This window comes from Echinops telfairi, unplaced genomic scaffold (assembly GCF_000313985.2).
Source record: "Echinops telfairi isolate 266 unplaced genomic scaffold, ASM31398v2 ScPeMD7_443;HRSCAF=831, whole genome shotgun sequence".
NCBI classification, from domain to species: Eukaryota; Metazoa; Chordata; class Mammalia; order Afrosoricida; family Tenrecidae; genus Echinops; species Echinops telfairi.
The window spans coordinates 75,098,702-75,123,442 of record NW_022104341.1 but is presented as its reverse complement, the minus strand read 5'-3'; the positions used below and the strand labels follow the sequence as shown (position 1 = coordinate 75,123,442).

General features: G+C 44.8%; 1 protein-coding gene across 1 annotated transcript in view; it reads left to right on the top strand.

Annotated features, from left to right (window-relative positions):
- GPX7 (glutathione peroxidase 7) overlaps nucleotides 1–15,938 on the top strand; it is a 23,556-nt gene extending 7,618 nt beyond the window's left edge. The window contains exons 2-3 of the mRNA XM_030886065.2: nucleotides 4,183–4,444; nucleotides 15,320–15,938. Of these exons, the coding sequence (XP_030741925.1) occupies nucleotides 4,183–4,444; nucleotides 15,320–15,483 (426 nt within the window). The 3' untranslated portion in view covers nucleotides 15,484–15,938. The remainder of the gene's footprint in view (nucleotides 1–4,182; nucleotides 4,445–15,319) is intronic.
- Nucleotides 15,939–24,741: the final 8,803 nt, after the last annotated feature.

The window sequence follows — 24,741 nt, the reverse complement described above, 5'->3', positions numbered from 1 at the left end:
AGACCTGCATTTGCATCAGGTGACACGCGCTACAAAAGGGCCCTTTGGAAGTGAACGCGTTTCCACCCGTTGTCCACTCTAGGCCAGCCCCGAAGATGGCAGCCAGACAGCCATGTGTTGCCTCTGCACCGAGAGGAGACCTTAGCCACACAGGACCTCAGAGAGGCAGTGTGGCTGGGGTGAGTTCCTTTTACCCAAACTGAGAGGACCTCGGGTCAAAGGAACCCACGGCCCATGCCAGGCTCAGAGGCAACCCGCAGGAAGGGTATGAAGGATGAGCCAAGTGGTGGGAGAGCAGGGGCAGGCGGTGGGAAGGATGTGAGGGGCCTGGAACACAGCTATGTCCAGAGGCCTAGATGTTACAATGTGTGTAGTGGAGAGCCCCCTAATTCCAATTTTCAGGACAGACCTGCGGGCTGTGGTGTGGGACATGTGGGGAGAGGTCCTTAAGGGATAGATGGGCACCACACAACAGGGACGACTAGCGTTCTCCAGACAGCAGGGTTGTCTTTGATGGAAAAGGGCCTCTCATGAATGCTCAGTTATGCTGGGAGGGAGGGGTTCTGTCAGTGCCCCAGGCTGTGAATTTCACATCAGATAACACTGGGGATGCCACACAAACACAGTTGGGACTATTAGACTGACAGGGCGGAACTGCCCCTCCCTGTGGGTTTCAAAACTATAACTCTTTGTGGAGTAAAAAGCCCCATCTTCTGCGAGAGGCTGGCGGTTTCAAACTGTTTACCTTGTGGCTAGCAGCCCATTGCACAACCCCTTACCCTACCAGGGCTCCTGACAGGGAGGAAGCCCATGATCAACTGTAGAGTGCTGTGTACCTGTGTTTGGTGGGCTCTGCATGGGTGCAGGAACCTCATCCAGGACTCAGGGCAGAGACCTCCCTTGCCCTCAGTGCGCTCTCCTGCTCATGGACACATTAGTCATTCACTATCGAGCACCCAGGGGTCCCGTTGCACAATGCTTAAGCATCATCAGCTGCTAACAGAAAAGCCATGGGTCTGACCCATGAGCTGCTCTATGGAAGAAAGATGAGGCAGGCTGCTTCCAGTAAGACTGACAGTTGGGTAACCCTAGGGAACAGTTTTACTCTGTCCTAGCTGGCCTCTGAGTCGGAATCAATTCAACGGCAGTGGGTTTGTTTTGGTATTGAGGCGCTGCTCTATCTAAAATTCTGGGCCATGCTCTGGGAATACATTGGTCAACCAAACAGACGAGTGTCTGCTTAAATCAATCTTCTATGGAATGGGAATCCGGACGACAGGGATGGAGGAGTGAACAAGGTCATTCCCAGTAGCACTGAGTGTGAAAATGAAAACAGACAGTGTCACACAGCTACTAAGATGCAGAGTTGTGATTTGAACCCAAGCAGTTCAACTCCAGAGGGCATACCCTTAATCACTCTACTTAGAAGAAAACCTGTTGGTCTGGGGAGGCTGCAGATGACGCTGTGGGATGTCCCACGTTAGGAGTGAGGGCTGGACAAGATGCTCATTCATTCACCTGCCAGTATTCACTGAATTCTGCTACCTGCTTGGCACTAGCCCCAGCCCTGTAGATACAGCCTTGGGCAAGATTGACATCGGGCCCTTGTGTAGAATGGACAGCCCCATTGAGAAGACAGTATGGATAAAGAGGTGACCATTTAGGAATGTACTTGCCTACGGTGTGATTGTGTATCTACAGGGGTGTGTGTGTGAATGGTTTCATTGCTGTTTCTGTGCCCTGCAAGCATCTGAATTTGCACTTGGATATGTGGATATGTAAATTAGCTGTATGTAGCTGGGTGGTCTGTTTGTGTTTTGGTGTCTAAACATAAGCCTGTGGGCTTTAAAGATAAACTAGAAATAGGGTTTCCCTCTGCTCCAAGAGTGGGCTTCTATGTAGCTATCGTAGACACAAAAGAAGTAAATGAAAACTAAGCGATGTTTAAAGCTCTCGTTGCTCCGGGCTCGAACAAGGAAAGAAAAGAGTCCCTAAGAATGGAGGAAGGGAGTCCAGAGTCCCAGTTTCTCACCACCCCAAGCAGAATATGACAGATACTGAGACGTTCAGTCAGCCTGGGGCCCCAGTGACGGGCCCTTCTTCATCTCTTGGTGGGGGGAGGGAGTTACAGCCAGGTGGGTCTTAGCATCTAGTCTAGTGATTTTGTGTGAGTACACACACACATACACACACACACACTGTCTGTAGACACAGTTGATGGTCAGGTTTGGGCAGTTCGTGGACAGAGGCCAGGGGTGGTGTTAGACATCCTATAGTGACCAGAGCAGGCCTCCACAACCAAGACTGATTCAGCCCCCAAATGTGATAGCACTGACATTGAGAACCCTGTCCAGCCTGAGCCCTTTGTGTCCGTGAGGTCCAGTGTCCTGGCTGCCACTGGGAAGTGGTTTTTCATGGTGCCAGCTGGAGTATTCTTGACTCTTCTCAAAAAGGGGTCAGGGAGTTGGGGCTGGACTGCAGCAGTACAAGGTGGGATCTCAGAGTCCTTTCAGAATCCCTAAAATCCAACTCACTGCCATAGAGTGGATGCCCACTCACAGCGACCCTATAAAGGACAGGGTAGAACTGCCTCTGCACGTTTCCGAGACTGGAACTCCTTAAGGGAGTTGGAAGCCCTGTCTTTCTCCCATAGAGCGGCTGACGGTTATGAACTTCGGACCTTGCGGTGAGCAGCCCAAGAGCAGCTACTATGCCATCAGCGCTCCCTGCCACTGAGTCAGTTCCACCTCACAGCAAGCCTGGTGGCAAAACTGGTTATGCACTGGGCTGCGAACCAGGAGGTGTGTAGCCACCAGCGGCTCGGAGAGAGAGGAGAGGAGGCTTTCTATGCCCACATTGACTGACCGACCTGCAGACCCTCAGGGGCAGTTCTACTGTGCCCTGCAGGGTTGCTTGGAGTCCAAATCAACTCAACGGCGGTGAGCTCTTTTATTTGCTTGTTTGTTTCAATAGCACAGACAGCATTAGTGCCATGAAGTTCACTGCAATCCTATCACCAGGATCCATCAGCCAGCTTTATATTTGCCACCTAAAGGCTTTAGTAAATGTAGTTATTAATTTTGTGATCGAGAAAGTTTTATTACAAAGTGATATTTATCAGAGGGGAAGGTTAAAAACTTATTACCCTGGGGTCCTGATATAAACAACATCATGTCTGTTGATGTACCCATGCAGGTGTTTGGCACGTGTATACCCTTGCTTGGTCATTCAGTGGCGCTTACTGAGATTTTCCCAAATGTAAGGCCCAGAGATGAAGCAGCCCAACTTCTGTATACAATGGACAGATACCGGCACCGGTAGTATGGAGTGATGAGTGCTCGCTGATTTTAAAGATTGAACTGTGTCTCCCAAACATTTGTGGTGTAAATCCTAACCTCTACATCTGTGGTTATAAGTCCACTTGGGGAATAAGTTTTCTTTGTTAGGTTAAGGAGTCCACATTAATGCCTGGTATGTTAAGTGATCTCTTTTGAGATACAAAAAGAGATTCAACAAGCAAGCCAGCAAGCAGAAATGGGGGCAGATCCCCATGAAGATCATCCAGGATCCAAAGACAAGGACCTTCCCCCAGAGCCAACCAAGAGAAAGCCCTTCCCTAGCACAGGGCCCTGCCTCTGGACTTCTGGCCTCCTGAACCGACAAAAGAAATGTCTGTGTTCAAGCCACTCACGTGTGGTACTTCTGTTACAGCAGCACCAGGAACGAAGAGATGCTAAGAGATTCGAGCTGACTGAGCAGGGAATTGAACTCGGTCTACCTTGCCACTCCCTCATGTCACCTCCGGGGTGTGCGCAACAGCCCGTGGACCTCTCTGTGTGAGCGGGATGTGTGTGGTTTGGGGCGTGTGCGATCGGTGCTTATGTTTCTGTCCATCATAGAGCATGTGCCTAGCTATTTATGTGTAGTGTGTCTATGTTCCATTGTGTCCATTATATGCGTGTGCTATCTATCAGCCACTGCATTTGTTATTTCATGTGTGTGTTTGTATGTGAGATCATTGCACATACATTTATATATGAGTTTACATATGTGTTCCTCCATGTGTGAGAGCGCGTAGGGCGTCGCAGGTGGGGTGGGAGAGGGGGTGGATGAGCACAGGTGCCTGCCTTTCACTGGGTTGTGTGATGTATTTGAGCTCTTGCTGCTGTTGTCGTCATCCAGGTATCCCTGGTGGTGAACGTGGCCAGCGAGTGTGGCTTCACAGACCAGAACTATCGGGCCCTGCAAGGGCTGCAGCGGGACCTGGGCCCCCACCACTTCAACGTGCTGGCCTTCCCCTGCAACCAGTTTGGCCAGCAGGAGCCTGACAGCAACAAGGAGATTGAGAGCTTCGCCCGCCGAACCTACAGCGTCTCTTTCCCCATGTTCAGCAAGGTCGCAGTCACAGGCACTGGTGCCCACCCCGCCTTCAAGTACCTGACCCGTGAGTCCTCACCCCTTCTTCCCCATGCCTTCCTTGGCTGCTGACACCCTGGGCAGCGGAGACCACTGGAGTGACCTGGGACCTCTTCCTGGTCCTCTGGTGGGCTGGCGTTCTGTTGCAGCAGTAAGCTTTGGGGAGACTGGGGCCAGGTGTGGAGATGAGGTGTCCAGGTATTTCTTCCTCAGAATCTCTCTTTCTCTGGTGCCTTGCAATTCTCCCTCAGCCACTCTTTTTTTCCCCCGTAAACATTCGACTGTACTTTAGTGAACGTTTACACAGCCTTTTCATGTCCCTTTCAACGATTTATCGCCAGCTCGCCCCGCGCCATTAGTTGCTATCCAGTCAGTGTGTCAATCCTCCCGGTGACCTGCCCCTCTTTGCCTTCTCCTCTTTGCTCTCGGACAAGTGCTGCGCCTTGGTCTCCTCAAGTTGACAGCACATTCCTCTCAGGTGTTCTTGTTTATTGTATAAGCCAATCTATTTGGGAGCCCTGTTGACATAATGGCTACACGTATTATTTGGCTGAAAGGTGACCTCAGGATTTGCTTTGGTTCCAAGTTAAAAAGACAATAGTTTTGGAAGTTTCCCCATCCTCTATCTATCCCACAAGTCTGGTCTGTCGTATGAATTTGAAGTTTGTTCTATTATTTTTCTCCCATTCTAACCAGGACTTCTGCCATAGTCCTGGTCAGCGTAGTCGGTAGTAATAGTAATAATAGGAGCAGTAGCTGAGCACCATCTACTGTTTCTAGGTCTCAGGCTAGAAGAAGCAATGGTCCGTGGGGCCACTAGTCCCGTGGACTAACTGGAGTCTTGGGTTTCCTTCACCAGACAGGAAGAGAACAATAGTTGTATCTGAGATGACTCTTTGCAAGCTTTGAAGACCACAGATGCTACTCATATCATGGAACTAGGATGTAGAACAATTTCCTTTGAACTATGCTCCCCAATACTGTGGTCCTTAGCCTTCAAGGCCAGTAACCCCATTCTGTGAGATGTTTGGGTAGGTCTAAGATGTTTCTTTAACTGTGTCTCATGTGTGCTCTATTGTATGAGTCTATATGAAAATTTATACAGTACACATATACCTATACATATGCCCACCACTATACAGCTGTGTGCACATGCATGGATTCCCATTTGCCCTGCCCATACCTATATAGCATATATATCTGCCTGTGTAGCCCCTCCCACATGGTTGGTGGTTCTCACTGCTGTTGCAAGGAGCTCTGGTGTCACCATAGGTTAGGCATTAGGCTGCTAGCAGTAAAGCTGGCAGTTCAAACCCACTAGCCACTCTGAGGGAGAAAGGGGAGGCTGTCTGCTCCTGTACAGATTTACCGTTTCAGAAACTCTATATAGGTTTGTGATGAGTTGGAATCAAATTGAATGTAGGTTGCTTTTTATTACTGTTGCTGCAGAATTGCGTCTTACAGTGTGCCACCAGGGCCCCTAGCATTTGCCATACTCACGGCTGTCAAGTCAATGCTGACGTATAGTGACCCTATAGGATAGGGTAGGACTGCACCTGTGGTTTCCAAGACTAACTCTTTACAGGAGTAGAAAGCCCCATCTCTGAGACTGTAACTCTTTATGGGAGTAGAAAGCCTGGTTGTTCCCCCTTGGGGTGGCTGGTGGTTTTGAACTGCCGACCTTGCAGGCAGCAGCCTAAAGCATAACCACTATGCTACCAGAGCTCCATATTTGATCCCTCTCTCTCACTGGCTTCATTTACTTTGGTCCTGTAATGCTGAGGTCCACTGGATCCTGTGTCACCCATTAACATACGTGTCTGCTGTTCGTAGTGAGCCTTCCTCCTCCTATCCTTCCACCATCCCTGGTCACCAGCAAAGAACATTCCTTTCTTTTATTTTTTTTAATCGTTTTATTAGGGGCTCATATGACTCTTATCACAATCCATAGATACATCAATTGTGTAAGGCACATTTGCACATTCATTGCCCGAACGTTCCTTTCTATGTTAAACCCATTCTTGAATTTTTGTAATACTGACCTCATGCATTATGTTTCCTTTTTTTAAAAAAATTTTTTTGGGGGTGGGGGGGGGTTCTTTTTCTTTTTTTTTTTAACATTTTATTAGGGGCTCATACAACTGTTATCGCAATCCGTACACACATCAAGTGTGTAAAGCGCATTTGTACATCATTCTCAAAACATGTTCTCTCTACTTAAATCCCTGACATTAGGTCCTCATGTTTCCCCTCCCTCCCCGCTCCCCCCCTCCCTCATGAGCCCTTGATAGTTTATAAATGGGTAATTTGTCATATCTTGCCCTGTCCGACGTCTCCCTTCACCCACTTTTTGGTTGTCTGTCCCCCAGGGAGGAGGTCACATATAGTTCCTTGTAATCGGTTCCCTCTTTCCTACCCACTCTCCCTTTATCCTCCCTGTTTCGCCACTCACACCACTGGTCCTGTAGGGCTCATCCGCCCTGGATTCCCTGTATTTTCAGTTCCTATCTGTACCAGTGTACCTCCTCTGGTCTAGCCAGACTTGCAAGGTCGAATTCGAGTCATGGTAGTGGGAGCGGGGAGGAAACATTTAGGAACTAGAGGAAAGTTGTATTTCTCATCGTTGTTACATTGCACCCTGACTGGCTCATCTCCTACCCAAGACCCCTCTGCAAGGGGATCTCCAGTGACCTACTAATGGGCTTTGGAACTCCACTCCGCACTCCCCCCATCATTCACTATGGTAAGATTTTTTGTTCTGATGATGCCTTATACCTGATCGCTTCGACACCTCGTGGTTGCATAGGCTGGTGTGCTTCTTCCATGAGGGCTTTGTTGCTTCTGAGCTTGATGGCCGCTTGATTACCTTCAAGCCTTTAAGACCCCAGACGCTATACTTTTTGATAGCTGGGCACCATCAGCTTTCTTCACCACATTTGCTTATGCACCCATTTGTCTTCAGTGATCCGTTCGACACCTCGTGATCACACAGGCTAATATGTTGTTCCATGTGAGCTTCGTTGCTTCTGAGCTAGATGGCCGCTTGTTTATTATGTTTCCTTTTATGATTGATTTAATTCACTCAGCATGTCTTTCCAGATTTATCCACGTTATGATGTTTTTCAGATCCATCATTATTCTTTATGATTGTGTGACATTCCATTGTATGTATGTGCCACATTTTGTTCATCCATTCATCCATTGTTGTCTGTTTTCGCTCTTGTAAATATTGCTACAATGGACATGGCTGTGAGTATCGCTAGTCATTCATGTTACTGCCCTTATTTCTCTAGTATATAGGCCTAAGAGTGGGGATTACTGGTTTATATGGTATTTCTATTTCTGATTTTTTGAGGACACACCATACCATTCCCATAATGATTGTACCATTTTACACACTGACCAGCAGTGCACACGACTTCTAGTCCCCACAGAAGCTTGCCAGCATTGGTGTCTTTCTTTCTTTTTTTTTTTGCAGGAGTGAGATAGTATCTCATTTTAGTTTTGATTTGTATTATCCTGGCTAGTGATCGCGAGCTTCTCTTCACATGTTTGTTAGCTACCTGATTGTCTTCTTTGGTGAGGTGTCTTTGTGTCATTTGCCCATTTGTTTTAACAATGAATACCAGCCAGTAAGAAGCCTGGGCTGCTAACCTCAAGGTCAGCAGTTTGAATCTACCAGCCAAACTTTGGGAGAAAGATAAGGCTTTTTCTGCTCCTAGAAACATGTAGTCTCAGAAACCCAAAGGAACAGTTCTACTCTGCCTTTTTCTATTTCCTTTTTTTTTCAACCCCACCAGTATTTTAACACTGGTAGCCTGCTGCTTTTGCAAGGAAGCAAACACAAGCAACCGTAGTTCTTCCCCCAAAGTTAAACTTTTTTTAAAAAGCTTTTTATTGTGATCTGGGTGAAAGTTTACCGAGAAAATCCGTTTCCATTTAACAATTCACACACATTTTGCTCCATGCCATTGATTGCAATTCTGACCAGCTTAACAGCATTCATGTCACTTCCTCTGTGTGTTTCTGATTATCCTCAGGAGTGTGTCCCTCCCTGGTGTTACTGCTCATCTTACAGTAAGAATTCCCTTATTTTTGCAATGGAAGTTGAGCCCTGGGGTGAGTTCAGTTCCAGACACGAAGGGTAACTGAGGGTGAAGTCTCAAGGGTGCCACCAGTCTCTGTCTGATCAATGCACCTGAGCTTTTTTATCATCTTGAGTTTTGTTTATTATTTTTCTCCCACTCTTCTACTGTGGTCCCATTTAGAGCAGTCAGTAGTTGTAACTGGGCATCATCTGTTTTATTGGCATATAATTTACATATCATACAATTCAATAGTTCAGTGACTGTGTTAGTCTGGGGGTAGACTAGAGAAACAAATTCATAGACATATGTATATAAGAAAGAGGTTTATATACAAGAGCAATTGTATATTGAGAAAATGTCTCAGCCCAGTCCAAATCAAGTCCATGAGTCTAATATTAGCCCATATGTCTGATACCATTCTATAAAGTCCTCCTTACGAAATACATGCATTGATGCCAAATGCAGGAGGATCACAGGCCAGTGGGTTGGAAGTCTTGTGGATCCAGTGGTATAAGCATCTCAGCATTGGCAGGCTCTGCATAGCTTTTCCGGTTCCAGAGGTCTGGTTGCATCAGGGTAGGTCCATGTGGCTTCTCCAGTTCCCAGGGCATAGTGCCATGTGTCTTGTCAGTAGAGGGTCTCCCAGGAAGTGAACAGAGAGAGGCTATCTCCCACCTCCAAGGAAGAAAAATAGGAGTTCCCAGAATTCTCAGGAGAAAGCCATGCCCACACAGAGGCCTCATTGGCTATGATCTGATTGACAGACTAGACTCCACCCCTCCACTCTTAATCCTCTCAAGTCCCAAATTGACACCACATTATATAACTACCATAGTTCACATCAAGAAGAGTTGCACAGTTATTGCCACAATCATTTTTAGAACAATTGATTCATTTTTGTACTCATTATTAGCTTCCCATTTCCCGCCAACCTTCCCTGCCACCCTAAGAAGCCATTAATCCAGTTACTAGCTCTATAGATTTACCTATCCTGGAGTTCAGATACAGCAAAATCTTTTTTTTAAAAACAGCAACAACAACAAAACAACAGTAAATTCAAATCTCAATTGAAAAGAAAACAAATATGAAAAAGTAGAACAAATTTAAAATGGATCAAAAGGGAGAACAAACAATAAGGTGCTAAATTTTAACCTAATTGCATCTGCAGTAATCCACTTTCCATTGTATTCTGCATGATAGCAAGGCTATTCACATCCCTGGTCCATGGTCATAGGGAATCCTTCAGAGACTCAATCCACATGTATTTTGCCTCCACTTTTTAGTTTTTTTGGGTTCTTTTAAACTGAAGCAACTTTACAATGGGTCAAAAGGGAGACAATGACAAGATATTACATTTTAACCTGATTTTACAGTGCTCTCTGTCTGATAACAAGGCTATTCACGTCCCTCAGCTATGATCAGATGAGATGCACCAGAGGCTTAACCCATGTGTGGACCCTGCAGATGGATTTGGGGCTCGCACTGTCATGATAGCCTTCCGCAAACCAGACGTTGACAACTTGGGCTCTGATACAATTCCTGCCTTTGGATTTGGATCTTATTATTTCCAATCCTTGGATCACAGACTGCTGTGCTTCTTCCATATGGACTGAGTTGATGCTTCATTGAGGTGGCTGCTGCACCCTCTAGTTTATCTCAGGCTTATGGGGACTGAGATTCATGTGGTACATTAGTTCTTTGGATTAATTTTTTTCATGTGTCTTTGATTTTCTTTGCTCTTCTTTGCTCCAGACAGTGAAAGAACAAAAAGTTACACCTTATATGGCCTCTCATAAGCTTTTAAGACACCAGTTGCTATTCACCAAAGTAGGATGTAACCATTGTCTTTATGGACAATGCTATACCAATAAGCCTCTATGTGCATGCCTCCTGAGATAATATGAGGCGGTACCCCCACCCCCACCCAAAGAAAATGGGAAAAAGCTCCGCTGAGCAGTGCTTTCATAGTATGCATTTTTCCCGCTAGGCAAGCTTCAAGCAACTCGCTCTGAGTTAGTGCACCCAGTAGCATGGCCTGGGAACATTCTCTTTGGTCACAGTGAATTTTTTTGTAATAGGAGTTTTGCTTGTACCTCATGTTTTGTGATGGCTGATTTAAGAGAACAGTGTGAGGCTATGAAATTTTGTTTCCTGCTTGGGAAAAATGCCACAGAAACTGTTGCGATGTTGAACACAGCTTATAGGGACAGTGTTATGGGAAAAACACAAATGTATGAGTGGTTTTCTCATTTCAAAAAAGGTGAAATGTCAGTTGATGACAAACCTCGTTCTGGACGTACATCAACTTTCTGAACAGCATACATGTCAACTCATAGCGCATTTGGAGTTCATTCCACCTGGTCAGACTGTTAGTCAAGCTTTCTATTAAGAGGTTCTGGAAAGATTGTGTAACAGTGTGTGACAAAAGAGGCCTGTTTTGTGGCAGATGGGGGACTGGTTTTGCCACCATGACAGTGCACCTGCTCACAGAGCCATCATCTAAGTGTGCCAGTTTTTGGCAAAAAACAGCATGCCTCTCTTGCCCCAAGTGCCTGACTCACCTGGCCTTGCTGTGTATGACTTGTTTCCACAAATGAAGAGGGACATGAAAGGACATGATTTGAAGATGTAGAAGAGGTGAAGAAAAGAACGAGGGAGGTGCTGCCAGCCTTCCAAAGAGATGCGTTTGAAAAGTGTTTCCTATAATGGAATCACACATTTGACAAATGTATGAAGTGTAATTTGAAGATAAGGTTGTTTTATAAAAAAAAAATTAAATACATAACTTTAAAAAATTTTTCTGGATTTTTTTGAGTACCCCCTGGCAGTCCTGACCCCAGGTTCAGCAAAGCATTCTCTCAAGCTGTTTGGTTATGACCAAGAAGTTTTTGTCACCTTGCCCCCAGATGCGCTACTATATTCATGGATATTGTATTTATAGCCTATTTGAATACTTATATAAAAATATCCTCTGTGAAACCTATCTATATTTTTGTGTGTGGTTCCATTTGTAGTTCAGTTTGTAGGCACACCTCTGTATCCACTCATAGGTTATTGTTAGTACTGCTTTTGCAGGATTGTGGTGTGTACGTTAATGGTATTTACCTCTGTTGCCTTTAACGCTTATGTTTCTCCCAATGTTTTTCTTGGCCTTGATCATTTTGTGCTGACCTCCCCCTTATTGTATATTGCCTTTCCCTTGACCCAAGTTAATATATATCCACCTTCTAGTTAGTGATTTACTTTTCCTTCCCCTCCCACTCCTACTAACCATCAAAGAATGTTTCTTTCTGCATGAGCACCTTTTCTTGACATTTTAACAGTAGTGGTCTCAAACCGTATTCGTCCATTTGTGGCCAGAATGCTCCTTAGAGGTAGGGCTGGTGTGACTTCATCTCGCACACTTGGACATGCTATCAGGAGAGACCAGCTCCTGGGAAAGGGCAACATGCTTGGTAGAGGGGAGGGGCAGCGAGAAGAGGAAGGCCCTGGGCAAGGTGGCCTGACGCCGTGGCTACGATGGGCTCGAACATAGCAGCAATTGCGAAGATGGTGCAGGACCAGGTGGTGTTTTGTTCCGTTGCACAGAAGGTTGCTATAAACTGGAACCCAAGTGACAGCACTTAACAACAACAACAAAATCTTCCAGGTTCATCCATGATATAAAGTGTTTCATAGATTCATTGTTATTGTTTCACTTTGCATAGCATGACATTGTGTGTATGCACCAAAGTGTCTTTTTCCCCGCAAAACCATTGTATTAGGTCCTAATCCAGACATGCTGTTCCATAATTCAATCACATCAAGCAGTACTGTACAATTGCTACCACAATCTGTTTCAAAACATCTTCCTCCTCTTTGAACTCCTTGATATCAGCTCCCCTTGTCCCCTCACACCCCCCACCTCCCCCTCACCCTTATTCTAGTCGCTGTCTCTATAGGGTCATCAATCCTGGGCTTCATAACGTATCATCGTTTCCATCCATTCTTTGCGTGGTGGACACTTAGGTTGTTTCCATTTTTGGGGTATTGTGAATAATGGTGCGATGTACATTGTGAGGGAGACCAGCCCCCACAACTAACTGCGGGTTTGGTAAGCACAATTGTATGGTTAAGATATATAAAGGTTATAATAAAATCATAAAGAATAATAGAGATAGGAGAGTAAAATGAAGAAGTCAGACACATTTCATGGTAGCGTGCTCACCTCCTGGACGGCCATGATCTCACCAGCCAGGTCGGCGCACAGCAAGGGCAGAGAGGGCAGGAGGAGACTATTTCTAGCCAAGGCCCATATATACTTAGGGGCGTGGTTACAGGTAACCACACACTTCACAGGAAGGGGCTGTACAATAGGCGTAAGTGTGACAGGAAGGGGATGAGCTAGAGGTGTTCATGTAATAGGAAGGGGAGGGACTAGGGGTATACATGTGACGAGATGGGTGGACCCTAGACTCAATATGGCAGCCTAACCTTGGTCACCCTTCAGTGGGCTTGACCTCCCTGGGATCTCCACAGGGAAACAATCTACTACTATCCTTATTAGAAGGGAGTGGGCCCTTTTTAGGGTGGGATAGGATATACAGTCTGATTTAGGGTGGGATAGGATATACAGTCTGATTGCTCTAGATGGCTGATAGCCCTTAGGGAGAATAACCTCTGACCTACTTTCATTGACCTCCTAGTGTCCAGTCATTTACCATGTATAGCAAGCAATCTTAGGTTTGGCATATATCTGGGGGAGCCCACTAGGGAGAAATCTTTCCGTATCCCACAGTACATGGATATGCATGTATTTATTTGTGTCACAGCTCTTATTTCCGTAGGACATAGACTTGCTGGATCACATTGTATTTCTGTTCTCAGCTTTTATTATTTTTTTTTCTAATCATTTTATTAGGGGCTCATACAATTCTTATCACAATCCATACATACATCAATTGTGTAAAGTGCATTTGTACATTCATTGCCCGGTTTGTAAAAAAATTTAAATATATCGCTCTGAAAAAAAATTCCTTTTTTTTTTTGTGCCCCCTGTTCTCAGCTTTTAAAGGACACTTCCTATCACTTTCCACAGTGGCTGTACCATTTTAGAGTCCAGGCACCAGTATAGGAAGGTTCCCGTCTTTCCACACCCTTGTCAGCCAGCATTTGCTGTCTTCCGGTTTTTGTTTTGGTTTTAACTTTGTTACAGTAAGATGATAGCTCGTTATTGTGTTGATTCACATCTGTCTGACCACTAATGATTGCAAGCATTTTTTCATCTGTTTGTTGGCCACCAGACTGTCTCCTTTGGTGAAGTATTGTCTCATCCCCTGCCCATTTTTTAATTGGATCATTTGCTTTTTAGTTTTTGAGGTATTGCCAATTTCTGAGGTATTGCCAAAGCTAGATCTACATTAGTCCCTTTTCCGACATGCTTTTGCCAATTCAAAAACCATCCACGGGTTCTCCTTACTCTTTCAGTACAGTCTTCTGATGAGCACACATATCTCGTTTGTGTGGTTATCTGGTTTCTACCCCGTTGCTTGTGCATTTTCAGTTCTGTCGCTCCGCCCTCTTGCTGACTTCACTGGGATTCTGTTTTCACATGCAGCTGCTCCCAGAATTCTGGGCTTTCCCATTTTTGTCCTGGTGCATTCCTTCCGCTTTCTAATTTAGGGGAAACATGGGCGCTGACAGGAGATGCCATCTGCCTAAAGAAGGCTGACCAAGACAGCTGGCAGCCCCCCTGCCCTGAGTCTTAGGCAACATCTGTAGACCCTGGCAGGAAGCCCCCAGAAAAGGAAACACCACATTTCAATGTCTCAGAAATGGGTGCCTCAGAGCCACAAAATGGGGTCACAGGTCAAGGCTCATGGTCCTATTTCCTGCCTCCAGCCCTGTTCTTTGGGACCTGGCAGAGCAAATGAGAAACAAGAGCGTAGTGAGGGCCCCGAGTGCGGCTGATTTGCATTTTGGTCCTAAAGTTTCCTTTTTCTTCCCAGTGTGTTTTTGTTCGTTGCTCCCCAGCTCCCATGGCTATCATCCAACCTCGCATGCTTCGGAAGCACCTGGCCCACTCAGAAAAACACATACGCCAGATGGAAGCAGGGCCCAAGAAGCTATTTCTTTTCAGCCCTTCTCCCTCCCCGTTAGGAAGCCTCATGCAGCCAGTCCATGAACTACATCTACCCACGGTCATCAACTCAATAGCGACCTTTTAGGACTGTCCCTTTGGGTTTCCAAGACTTTCAATAATTATAGAACTTGACAGCCTCATCTTTCTCCCACAGAGCAGCTGGTAGGTTTGAACCACTGACCTGGTGGTTAGCCCCTCAGTGCTTAATTTGCTACTAATTTGGGGAACCTATTAAATGTCGGTCAAAGTAGGTGTAGGATGTTGAGGGTCATTAATAAATGAGGATCTGATATAGAATCAGACAGCAGCAGTTCTCAATCTTGGAATCTCTTGGAGAGCTTATTTTAAAATGCTTACCCAGAGTCTTATCCTCAGAGATTCTAAATTATGTGACCTTAGAAGGAGCCTGATGGTGCCGTGGTTAAAGCACTGGGCTGCTAACCGAAAGATGTGGCCCACTTCTGGAAAGTTTTACATCCCTGGAAATCCTACGGGTTGCTCTGAGTCAGAATCATCTTGACGGGCAGCAGGTTTGGTTGTTATGGAGTGGGTGGCCTGGGCAACAGGATTCTAAAAACCTCCCCAAGGTTAACTGAAAGTCACTGCCTCTAAAGGATGAGCACTAAGCATGGAATCCCAGGTGAGGAGACCCAGGAAGCACCCTGTGATGATCTTCTTCCTTTTCTTTCTCTAGAGACTTCTGGGAAGGAGCCTACCTGGAACTTCTGGAAATACCTAATAGCACCAGATGGGAAGGTGGTAGGGGCTTGGGATCCAACAGTGCCGGTGGAGGAGATCAGACCCCAGATCAATGCACTTGTGAGGAAGCTCATCCTGCGGAGCCATGAAGAGTTATAATCACTTTCTGTCTTTGCCCATGACCCCCATCCTGCCCCACCTGTGCATAGGCCACCAAAGTAAATTCAAATGGTGCTTCAAGGGGAGAGATCCTAACTCTCTCCCTTCCTCCACTAATAGCCCATCCCATCACTCCTGTGGGGGAGGGGGTGGGGGTGGGGAATCCTAGTACTTCTTATTATTTAAATCTTAGGGCGACAAGGAGGAACACCTAGCCAATGAGAGTTCTTGCCCAATGATTTTTCAGCCAATAAGAACTTCCAGACAATGAAAATATGTGGTCAATAGAAGTGCCTCAAGCAGTAATCGCTAGCCAATGAGGACTCTCAAGAAAACGGAGCCAGTTCCTACCTCACAAGGCTGTTTGTTGTGAGGGTTCAAATGAAATACCTGTTCAAGTGCCTAGGCAGGGCCAACTAAGGAGGAGCCATTCAATAAATGTGTTTGCATATAAACCAAACAATAACCTGTGGTTGATAAAAAACATCACAACCAACAACACTTAGCGGTGGATCACTCAGCTTGTGCATCGATGAAGAAGAAAAAAATCACAACCAACATGAATTTCTAGAAAATGTGAATGCAGACCACACACTCATTGTTTGGTTTTGCTTTCCCCCTGGCCCGATTAAGGAGCCCTAGAGTATTGTTGTTGTTTTAATATACAAGTAACACAAACTCATCGTAAAAATCCAAATGATGCAGGATGACATAGTGAAAGTATTCCCGTCATTTCTCACACTCTTGATCTCTGGGAAGGGAAATTATTAGCAATTTGAGGACATAAGCCAATAGTTAATGCCCAATAGGAATTCACTGACTGAAAACACATTACAGTAACAAATAGGTGCACAACTAAAAAACTGTTTAGAACTAAAAAAACAAAACTAATTTTAAAGATAATAAATGGGCAAAGAATATGAGTACATAATTCACATGAAAATAATATTCAATTCAGTGAAATTGCAAAGGTTTCCAATGAGAATTGGAAATGTTGGTAAAGTTGGTTTTAAAAAAAATGCCCAATGTTAGTAAAGATGGGGGGAGAAGGGCATTTTTATACAAAGTCTATATTTCACTTTTATGCAAATTGAAAAGAAAAGTTAAAAACTGGACTGGGAGCAAAGCTCATCAACCAATAAGAATTTGATAACTACTGCTGAGGTCATTTTTTGAGACATCCAGAGATCAGATTCAAATGCTGGTTTGGGCCCTTCCTCAACTAAGCAAACTGCGCCATCTCGACCATCTTCCAACACTCCCTGGTGGTAACTGGACTGCTCACCAACCCCCTGCGCCTTGGGGAGAGCCGAGGCAGCCTGCAGCCTGCAGAGCTCCAGTGCTGGAAGCACTCGGGCAGGCCCATGAGTCGGAGCTGACTCTGTGCCAGTGGGTTTTGCTGTCTTCTCGTTTCCCACTGATAATCAAAGAGTTCAGCTGTGTGTATCATTCCGTCTCCCCTAGTGGCCCTTCTAATAAGTTATCTGGAATACAATGAAGGCTGGCTGTGGGCTGACCACCACTCCCACTATAGTGACCCCCAGCCGGCTCTGACACACTCCCAGGAGATGTGCATGTGAGCAAACCGAGCTAGCAAAATTTTTTGTTTCAGGCATCTGGGACCTCACAGCTCATGTCTCCACCTTCTCACCATCCATATGTGCTCTCATCTAATCCCATTAACCAAGACCGCCTTCATTTCTTTCCTGTTAGCTCCAGTGGCTATTTTTCTGAACATCACCAACACTCCTCAGTCACGTCGGCTGTTACTGCCTGTTCTCTTCCCTGACAGACTCTCTTTCCTCGCCTTCCATGTCACCATGTTCTTTTTGCATTCCTACTCTGGGCTAAGGAGCTGGTGGCACAATGGTTAAGTGCTTGCCTGCTACAGGAAAAGGTTGTAAGAGTATCTGTGGCTGGTGAGAAAGTGGAGACGTGAGTATAGAGGGAGGAAGGGAGCCGCAAGGGAACGTGGGTAGACATGACAGCCCAGGACACCCTCCGGGGCAGGTCTGCTCTGTCTGATAGGGACATTACGGGTCAGAATAGCCTTGCCAGCACCTAGCAACACTAATAGCCCCGGTAAGTGCTCCTTCCTTCGCACTTGATGTCCGCCCATTCGCTGCTGGTCTTCCTGGGAGTTCTTAGCCCTCCAGGTAGTCTTCCTTGGCTCCCTCACTTTCTCCCCGTCTGGACAACCATATGCACCTTGATGACATAACCACACCTTGTGTCCGTGCTAGCCTCACTGACTGATCGTCTGCCTCCTGGACACCACTGCAGACAGCTGAAACTCAGCATGTCCAACACCGACCTCTCTCTCACAATGGCTCTCCCCTCCCACCCATCCTTCAAGAATGCCGGTTCCTGATGAGCCTGAAATGGAAAGGAAGCAGGCACAGAAGCTCAGAGTCCAGCTCAGGACCTGACACTCCCCATTAGACCTGCATTCCCATGGTGTCACGTGCTGTCCCGCCAGCCTGACGCTTAGCAACTGCATGCACTAGGACAGTAAAAAAAAAAAAAATAGTGCTGCTGGTATACCAGTTCATATCCGCACAGAGTTATCCCAAACAAACTATGCTTTGTGTTCCGTGGATAACTGCAGACAAGTTATTTCAGTAATGTCAGGTGCCAGCAAATTGGTTCTGACCCATAATGGCCCGAAGCACAACAGAATGGAACAGTGCCCGGTTCTGCACCATCCTCAGGAGGGTGCCTATGCCTGAATCCATAGGTACAGCCACGGTGTCACGCCATCTCATAAGGCCTCCCTCTTTCCACTGCCTGTCCACTCGACCCAGCATGATGTCCTTCTCCAGAAACTGGTCTCTCCTGGTCATATGTCCAAAGTATGAAGACAAAGGCTTGCCATCTTTGCCTCTCCGGAGCCCGCTGGCCTTACTTCTTCCAAGACAGATTGGTTTGTCCTTTCAACAGCCCATGGTACTTTCAATATTCTTCTCCAGCACCACACTTCAAATCAATTCCTCTGTATTCTTCCTTATTAAATGTCCAACTTTCACTCGCATAAGAGGCGGTTGAAAACACTCTGACTTGGGCCTGGCACACTTAGTGCTCAAAGTAACAACGTTGCTCTGCCGTACTTCCACGAGGCTTTGCCCAGCGGATTCACCCACGGTAGTGAGTGGTTTGTTTGAGTTCTCGACTATCGCTTCCGTGAGCATGAATTGTGGATTCAACCAAGAAGAAAACCTTAACAACTTCGATCTCTTCTCTGCTTATCGTATTACCCACTGGTCCAATTGTGAGGATGCTGATTTTCTTGACATTGAGTTGTCATCCAGACTGAAGGCTGAAATCCTTGATCTTCGTTAGCGAGTGCTTCAAGTCCTCAAGTTCAGCAAGCAAGGCTGTGTCGTCTGCATATCGCAGATTGTTAATAAGCCTTCCTCGAATTCTGATGCCATAGTCGTCATATAATCCAGTTTCTCTGATGATGTGCTCAGCATACAGATTGAACATGTATTGTGAAAGGACACAGCCCTGTTGTCCCCCTTTGCTGATTTTAAATCATGCAGTTTGCCTTTGTCCTGTTTGCACAACAGCCTTTTGATCCATGTACTGGTTCCACATGAGCACAATGAAGTGTTTTAGAATGGCCATTTTTCTCCGGGTTACAGACAAATGCCGTGCCATAATGAAAACACAAGTAAACATCTTTCTGGTATTCTCGGCTTTCAGCCAGGATCCATCTGACATCGGCAAGGATACCCCTCATTCTATGTCCTCTGCTGAATCTGGCCTGGACTTCCGGCAGCTCCCTGTCAGTGTATTGCCACAACCACTGTTGGATGATTTTTAGCAACATTTTACTTCTGTGATATTAATGATTTGAGCGTGTTCTATAATTTGAGCATTCTATTGGGTCACCTTTCTTTGGAATGGGTACAAATATGGATCTCTTCCAGTCTAACTGTCTTCCAAACTCCCTAGTGTAGATGAGTGAGGGCTTCCAGTCCTTCATCAGCTTCTGAAACATTCCAGTTGGTCGCCCATCCATTCCCAGAGCCTTGTTTTTGACTGATGCATCCAGTGCGGTTTGACCTTCTTCCTTCAGTACCACTGGTTCTTGCTCATATGCTCATGTTTCAGTCATATTGCTCATATTTCAGTACATACTCCATTGCTCATATTACAGAAACATGGGTCCTATTTCAGTAATACACGTGTCTTAATCTTATTAGGGTGTCTTCAAATAGAAAGGATTCTTTTTTGTGCCATGGTAAAGAAACAATCTTGGGGTCAGCACTAATATCAAACTTTTAACAAAATATGAGTGGACACTTCCTCAAATCATTGAAGTTTTACAAGTTTCTAAGAATGCTGCCTGTATTAGTCTGGGTATTTTGGAGAAACAAATCCACAGCAACTCATATATAAGAGAGAGTTTTATGTAAAGAAAAGGTGCATCACGAAAACATCCCAACCCAATGCTGCCCAAGCCCACAAGTCCAACATTAACCCATTAACCCAACACCAGTCCACAAAGTCCTCCACCTCACAAAACAGAGGCAATGATGCCGACTGCAGGAGGAAAGCTGAGTCCGTGAATGTGTAAGCATCTCAGCACTGGCAAGGGTCTCCACATGGCTGCTCCAGCACCCAGGGCTGCATGGGGTAGATCCATGTGGCTTCTCCTTGGGGATGTCTTGGAGGAAGTCAATCTTGCAAGCTGAAGCAGGGAACTGCTAAGGCAGCTGCACCCGATACAACCATCACAAAACAAGAGACCCGAGAACTAGAAAGGCGAGGCTTCACCACCCATTTATCCCTCCGCCTTTCAACCAGCATCACGTGTGATTATCGGCCAGGCTGGCACAATTAACTAACTCACTGCCCTACATAAAACAACAAATTATATGATAAAATAATAATAAATTATAAATTTTGGGGGGATGGGGGGAGCGGGGAGGGAGGGGGAAAAATGAGCTGACACCAGGGGCTCAAGTGGAAAGTGGGTGTCATAAGAATGATGAAGTCAACATATGTACTAAAGTGCTGGACACATATGACGTATGTACAGATTGTGATGAGTTGTATGAGCCCCTAATAAAATGATTATTTTTTTAAAAAGCAAAAAAACAAATTTTAAAATGGATCCAGCATTTTGGGCAGGGTTGGAATGACCTCAAAGATAAACAGGAAAAGCTATCACCTTAAAGAATGACTAACCCATGGCTGAAGTCCATAAACTGGTGAAGAAGGCTGTAGAATTAGCCACTGAGAAGCTAGCGACTGAAATTGGGATCTCATATTGTTTGGCATATATAATTTTAAATTTTCACTTTATAAACAGTTTTATTGGCACACCATCCATATACCATGCAATTCAATAGTTCAATCATATCAAGAAGAGTTGTACAATCATTAGCACAATCAATTTTAGAACATTTTCTTATTTCTTGTATTCATTGTTAGTAGCTCCCCATTTTCCCCCAACCTCTCCTGTCATACCCCCAAGAAACGATTAATCCAGTTACTGTCTTTATAGATTTAACTATCCTGGATTTCATGTGCAGAAAACATTACAATAAATAACAATAATAACAAAGTGGGGAGGGAGGGGGAAAATGAGCAGCTGATATTAAGGGCTAAAGTAGCAGGCAAATGTTTTGAGAATGATGAGGGCAACAAATGTACATATGTGCTTGACACAATGGATGGATGAATGGATTGTGATAAGAATTGTACGAGCCCCCAATAAAATAATTTTTAAAATAAAAATAAAAACCACACACACAAAAAGTGTAACAGAGAAACCTCTCTTTTAAGGGGAGGAGACTCTTTTAAACTCTAGTATATTTTTAATGTGTGTCAAGAGAAATCTCATGTTGTGTTGTGTTTTAATTTAACTTCATTTCCTGTAGTCTAGTTTTCTTTTTACTGTGCTATGCAAGGCTATTCTCTTCCCCTGTCTGTTGTATTGTGGTATTGACTTGAGGCTTGGTTTAGTCTTCCTTTTTTTTTGCTTTGTTTTTTCTTTTAGCTGAGTGGGTTGGGTGGGAGGTGAGATGGTATTGTATTTTGTTTTAACGTCATGTCCTCTACTCTACTTTACAATGCTCTCTGTATGATAACAAAGTTCTTCATATCCTTTGACTTTGGTCAGAGGAGAGTCAGTGGAGATTTAATCTACCCTGTTCCCCTGAAAATAAGACAGTGTCTTATATTAATTTTTGCTCCCAAACATGCTCTAGGTCTTATTTTCAGGGGACATCTTATTTTTCCATGAAGAAGAATACAGTACACATTTATTGTTGAACCCAAAAAAAGTAAATTTGTCACCTGTATACGGTACAGTATTAGTTGTCATCACAAACCAGCATAACCAGGCAAACTGTGAATCCTACAGTATCAAGAATTTCTTGAGGGCAATGAATGTACAAATGCACTTTACACAATTGACATGTGTATGGATTGTGATAAGAGTTGTATGAGCCCCTAATAAAATGATTTAAAAAAAAAAAGAATTTCTTGTTACTACCATTATTTCCATGTACAACTATCTAAGGTACATTTACTCACACTTCCTGAATGCTCCGGCTGCGCTGCGGCCAACAGTGAACTGTGCGGCGGCGTCCACTGCACCATCCAGAGTCCAGAGTTACAGTAGCTTCGGGGGACCTTATTATTGGGGAGGCCTTATATTTGGGGAGGTCTTATTTTCGGGGGATGCCTTATATTTCAGCGAGAGGCAAAACTGTAAGTAGATCTTATTTTCGGGGGATGTCTTACTTTCGGGGGAACACAGTATGTGTGGAACCTGCAAGCTAATTCTAGGCTTCCCCTGTTGTTCATAGCCTTTCAAAAATCAAATGTTTTTAATTTGAGCTCTGATACCATTCCCTCCTTTGGATTTGAGTTTTATTATTTACATTCCTTGGATCACACAGTCTGGTGTGCTTCTCCCATGTGGACTTAGTTGACACTACAATTTTATGTGAACATATTGGCTCCAGTGAACTTTTAGCTCAACGGCTTCTAAAAGAGTTGCATGAAGATCAGTTAGCTCAAAGATTTGATATTTTTATCAATCTTTAAAGCAAGATGAAATCCTATGAAGACAATTTCATACAACATATCTTAACCGAAGACTAGTTTTGAATTTACCAATAGTATCCTAAGAGCAAAGTCCAATCACCACAGTGGCTTCTCAGGGGATCTACTGGGCCAATTAAATCCAAGGCAGCGTGGTCAGCTCAGGTTATGGCAACTTTGGGGGGATTCCAGAGGGACAATCTTGATACATTTTCTTAAAGGATACAGGATGATCAGAGGAGCATAGTAGACATTTTAAGAAAATGGAAAACTGCATTGGAGCGAAAAAGGCCACTGAAGTTGCAGGAGACATTTTTTCCCATGATGACAATGCACCGGCTCCTTCTTGGAGGGTAGTAAGGGCTGTCCTATGAGAATGTCACTGGGAAACCTTACCCCATCCACCGTCTAACCCTGACCATGCCCCTTAAGATGGTGTTTTTTTGTTTTTTGGTGGGGTGGGGTGGAGGAGAGGCTCAAACTCAACGTTTAAAAGGAACTTGACTTGAATCCCTCACATGCCAGCCCTGCTTTTTTGGACGTGGCATGAATCGAAGAGCCCAGGATTCTTTGGCAAAGGACTATGGGAATGGAAACACTGCTTTCAGAGTGTATGGATCTTGGTAGAGGATATATTGAGGAACTAGTTCCACAGTTTGGAATTTTTGGTAATAAAGGTTTCTATGATTTTGTAGCAATACTTTTTGGACTCACGCCCCTACATGAACGTGAAGCGCTGCCCAGCTTTGCACCCTCGTCACCGCCACTACTATGTTGAGCCCAGATGTGCCTTCATTGTGTCCATCCATTGCCTGGAGGGCTTTCCTCTTGGTCGCTGACCTGGCTCGACTTTACCAGGCATCCTGGAGGCAGAGTGTGCTGACTGCAAAGTCAGCAGTCTGAAACCTCCAGCCATTCTGCGGAAGAAAGCTGGGACCATCTACTCCTATAAAGAGTGACCGCCTCGGAAACACACAAGAGGCCATTCCAGCCTGTCCTGCAGGATCGCTGAGCGGCGGCTATGAGTTGGAATCAACTTGAGGGCAGTCAGTTGGGGTCTTTTCGACCACCGGTTCACTGGGAACTGGTCATTTCCGTTAGCATGTCTATAGTACACGAGACAGATTCACAATCCTTGCTTCGGCTATACTTCTTGCAAGCCAGATTGTTTTCATTCTTCTGGGAGTTCATCATCTGTACAATACTCTTTGCCCACTCCTATAGAACTCACCGACTTTCTGCTATCCCAAACAACCAAACAACAACAAACCTCTCTGCCAGGGAGTCGATTGCAACTCATAGCAATCCCAAGCTCCTTCTTAAGTGCAGAGTTTCCGAGGAAGAAAAACAAACAGAAACAACTCACTTTAAACCTTTATCATCACTTCAGCTATTGGCTGACCTGTATCTGCTGACACCTTAGTTTTAAATCAGCACCCTAGTTATCAGCTAACAATTGACTAGTTGATATTTGGTTATCTACTAACACCTTAATTATTCTCTAATATATAACTTATAAGTAACACATTTTGTTTAGTAAGTTATATCTTAGCACTTAATAGTTTAGCTATTTGCAAAGCCTTCATTATTAATCAAAGGCGTCTAATGGTGCAATGATTGAGTGCTTGGCTGCTAACGGTGTCTCAAATCCACCAGCTGATCACTAGAGTAAAGACCTGGAACCCTGTTCCCATAAAGTTTTCAGCCTAAGCAACAGAGGCAACTGCTGTAACATACACAATACTGTAATAATGGTGGCTGATGAATAGATGAATTCACTGCCACCGACAAATTCTGACTCCTCATGGATTCTGTGGGCAAAACTAAATGATGCAGAGCACATCAAAAGATGATGGGAGAAATATAGTCACTGTACCAATGTTCACATCCCACCATTTCAAGAGGTAACATATGCTCAAGAACCAGTGATACTGAAGGAAGGAGTCAAAGCTGCACTGAAGGCATTAGCAAAATCCAAGGCTTCAAGAATTAATGGAATATTAATTGAAATGTTTCAACAAACACTAGAAGCTCTCACTAACTCATGCCAAGAAATTTTGAAGACAGCCACCTGACCAACTAACTGGAAGAGATCCATATCTGTGCCCCTTTCAAAGAAAGGTGACTCAACGGAGTATAGAAACTGTTATATAATATCATATGCAAGTAATTTTTTTTGCTGAAGATCATTCAACA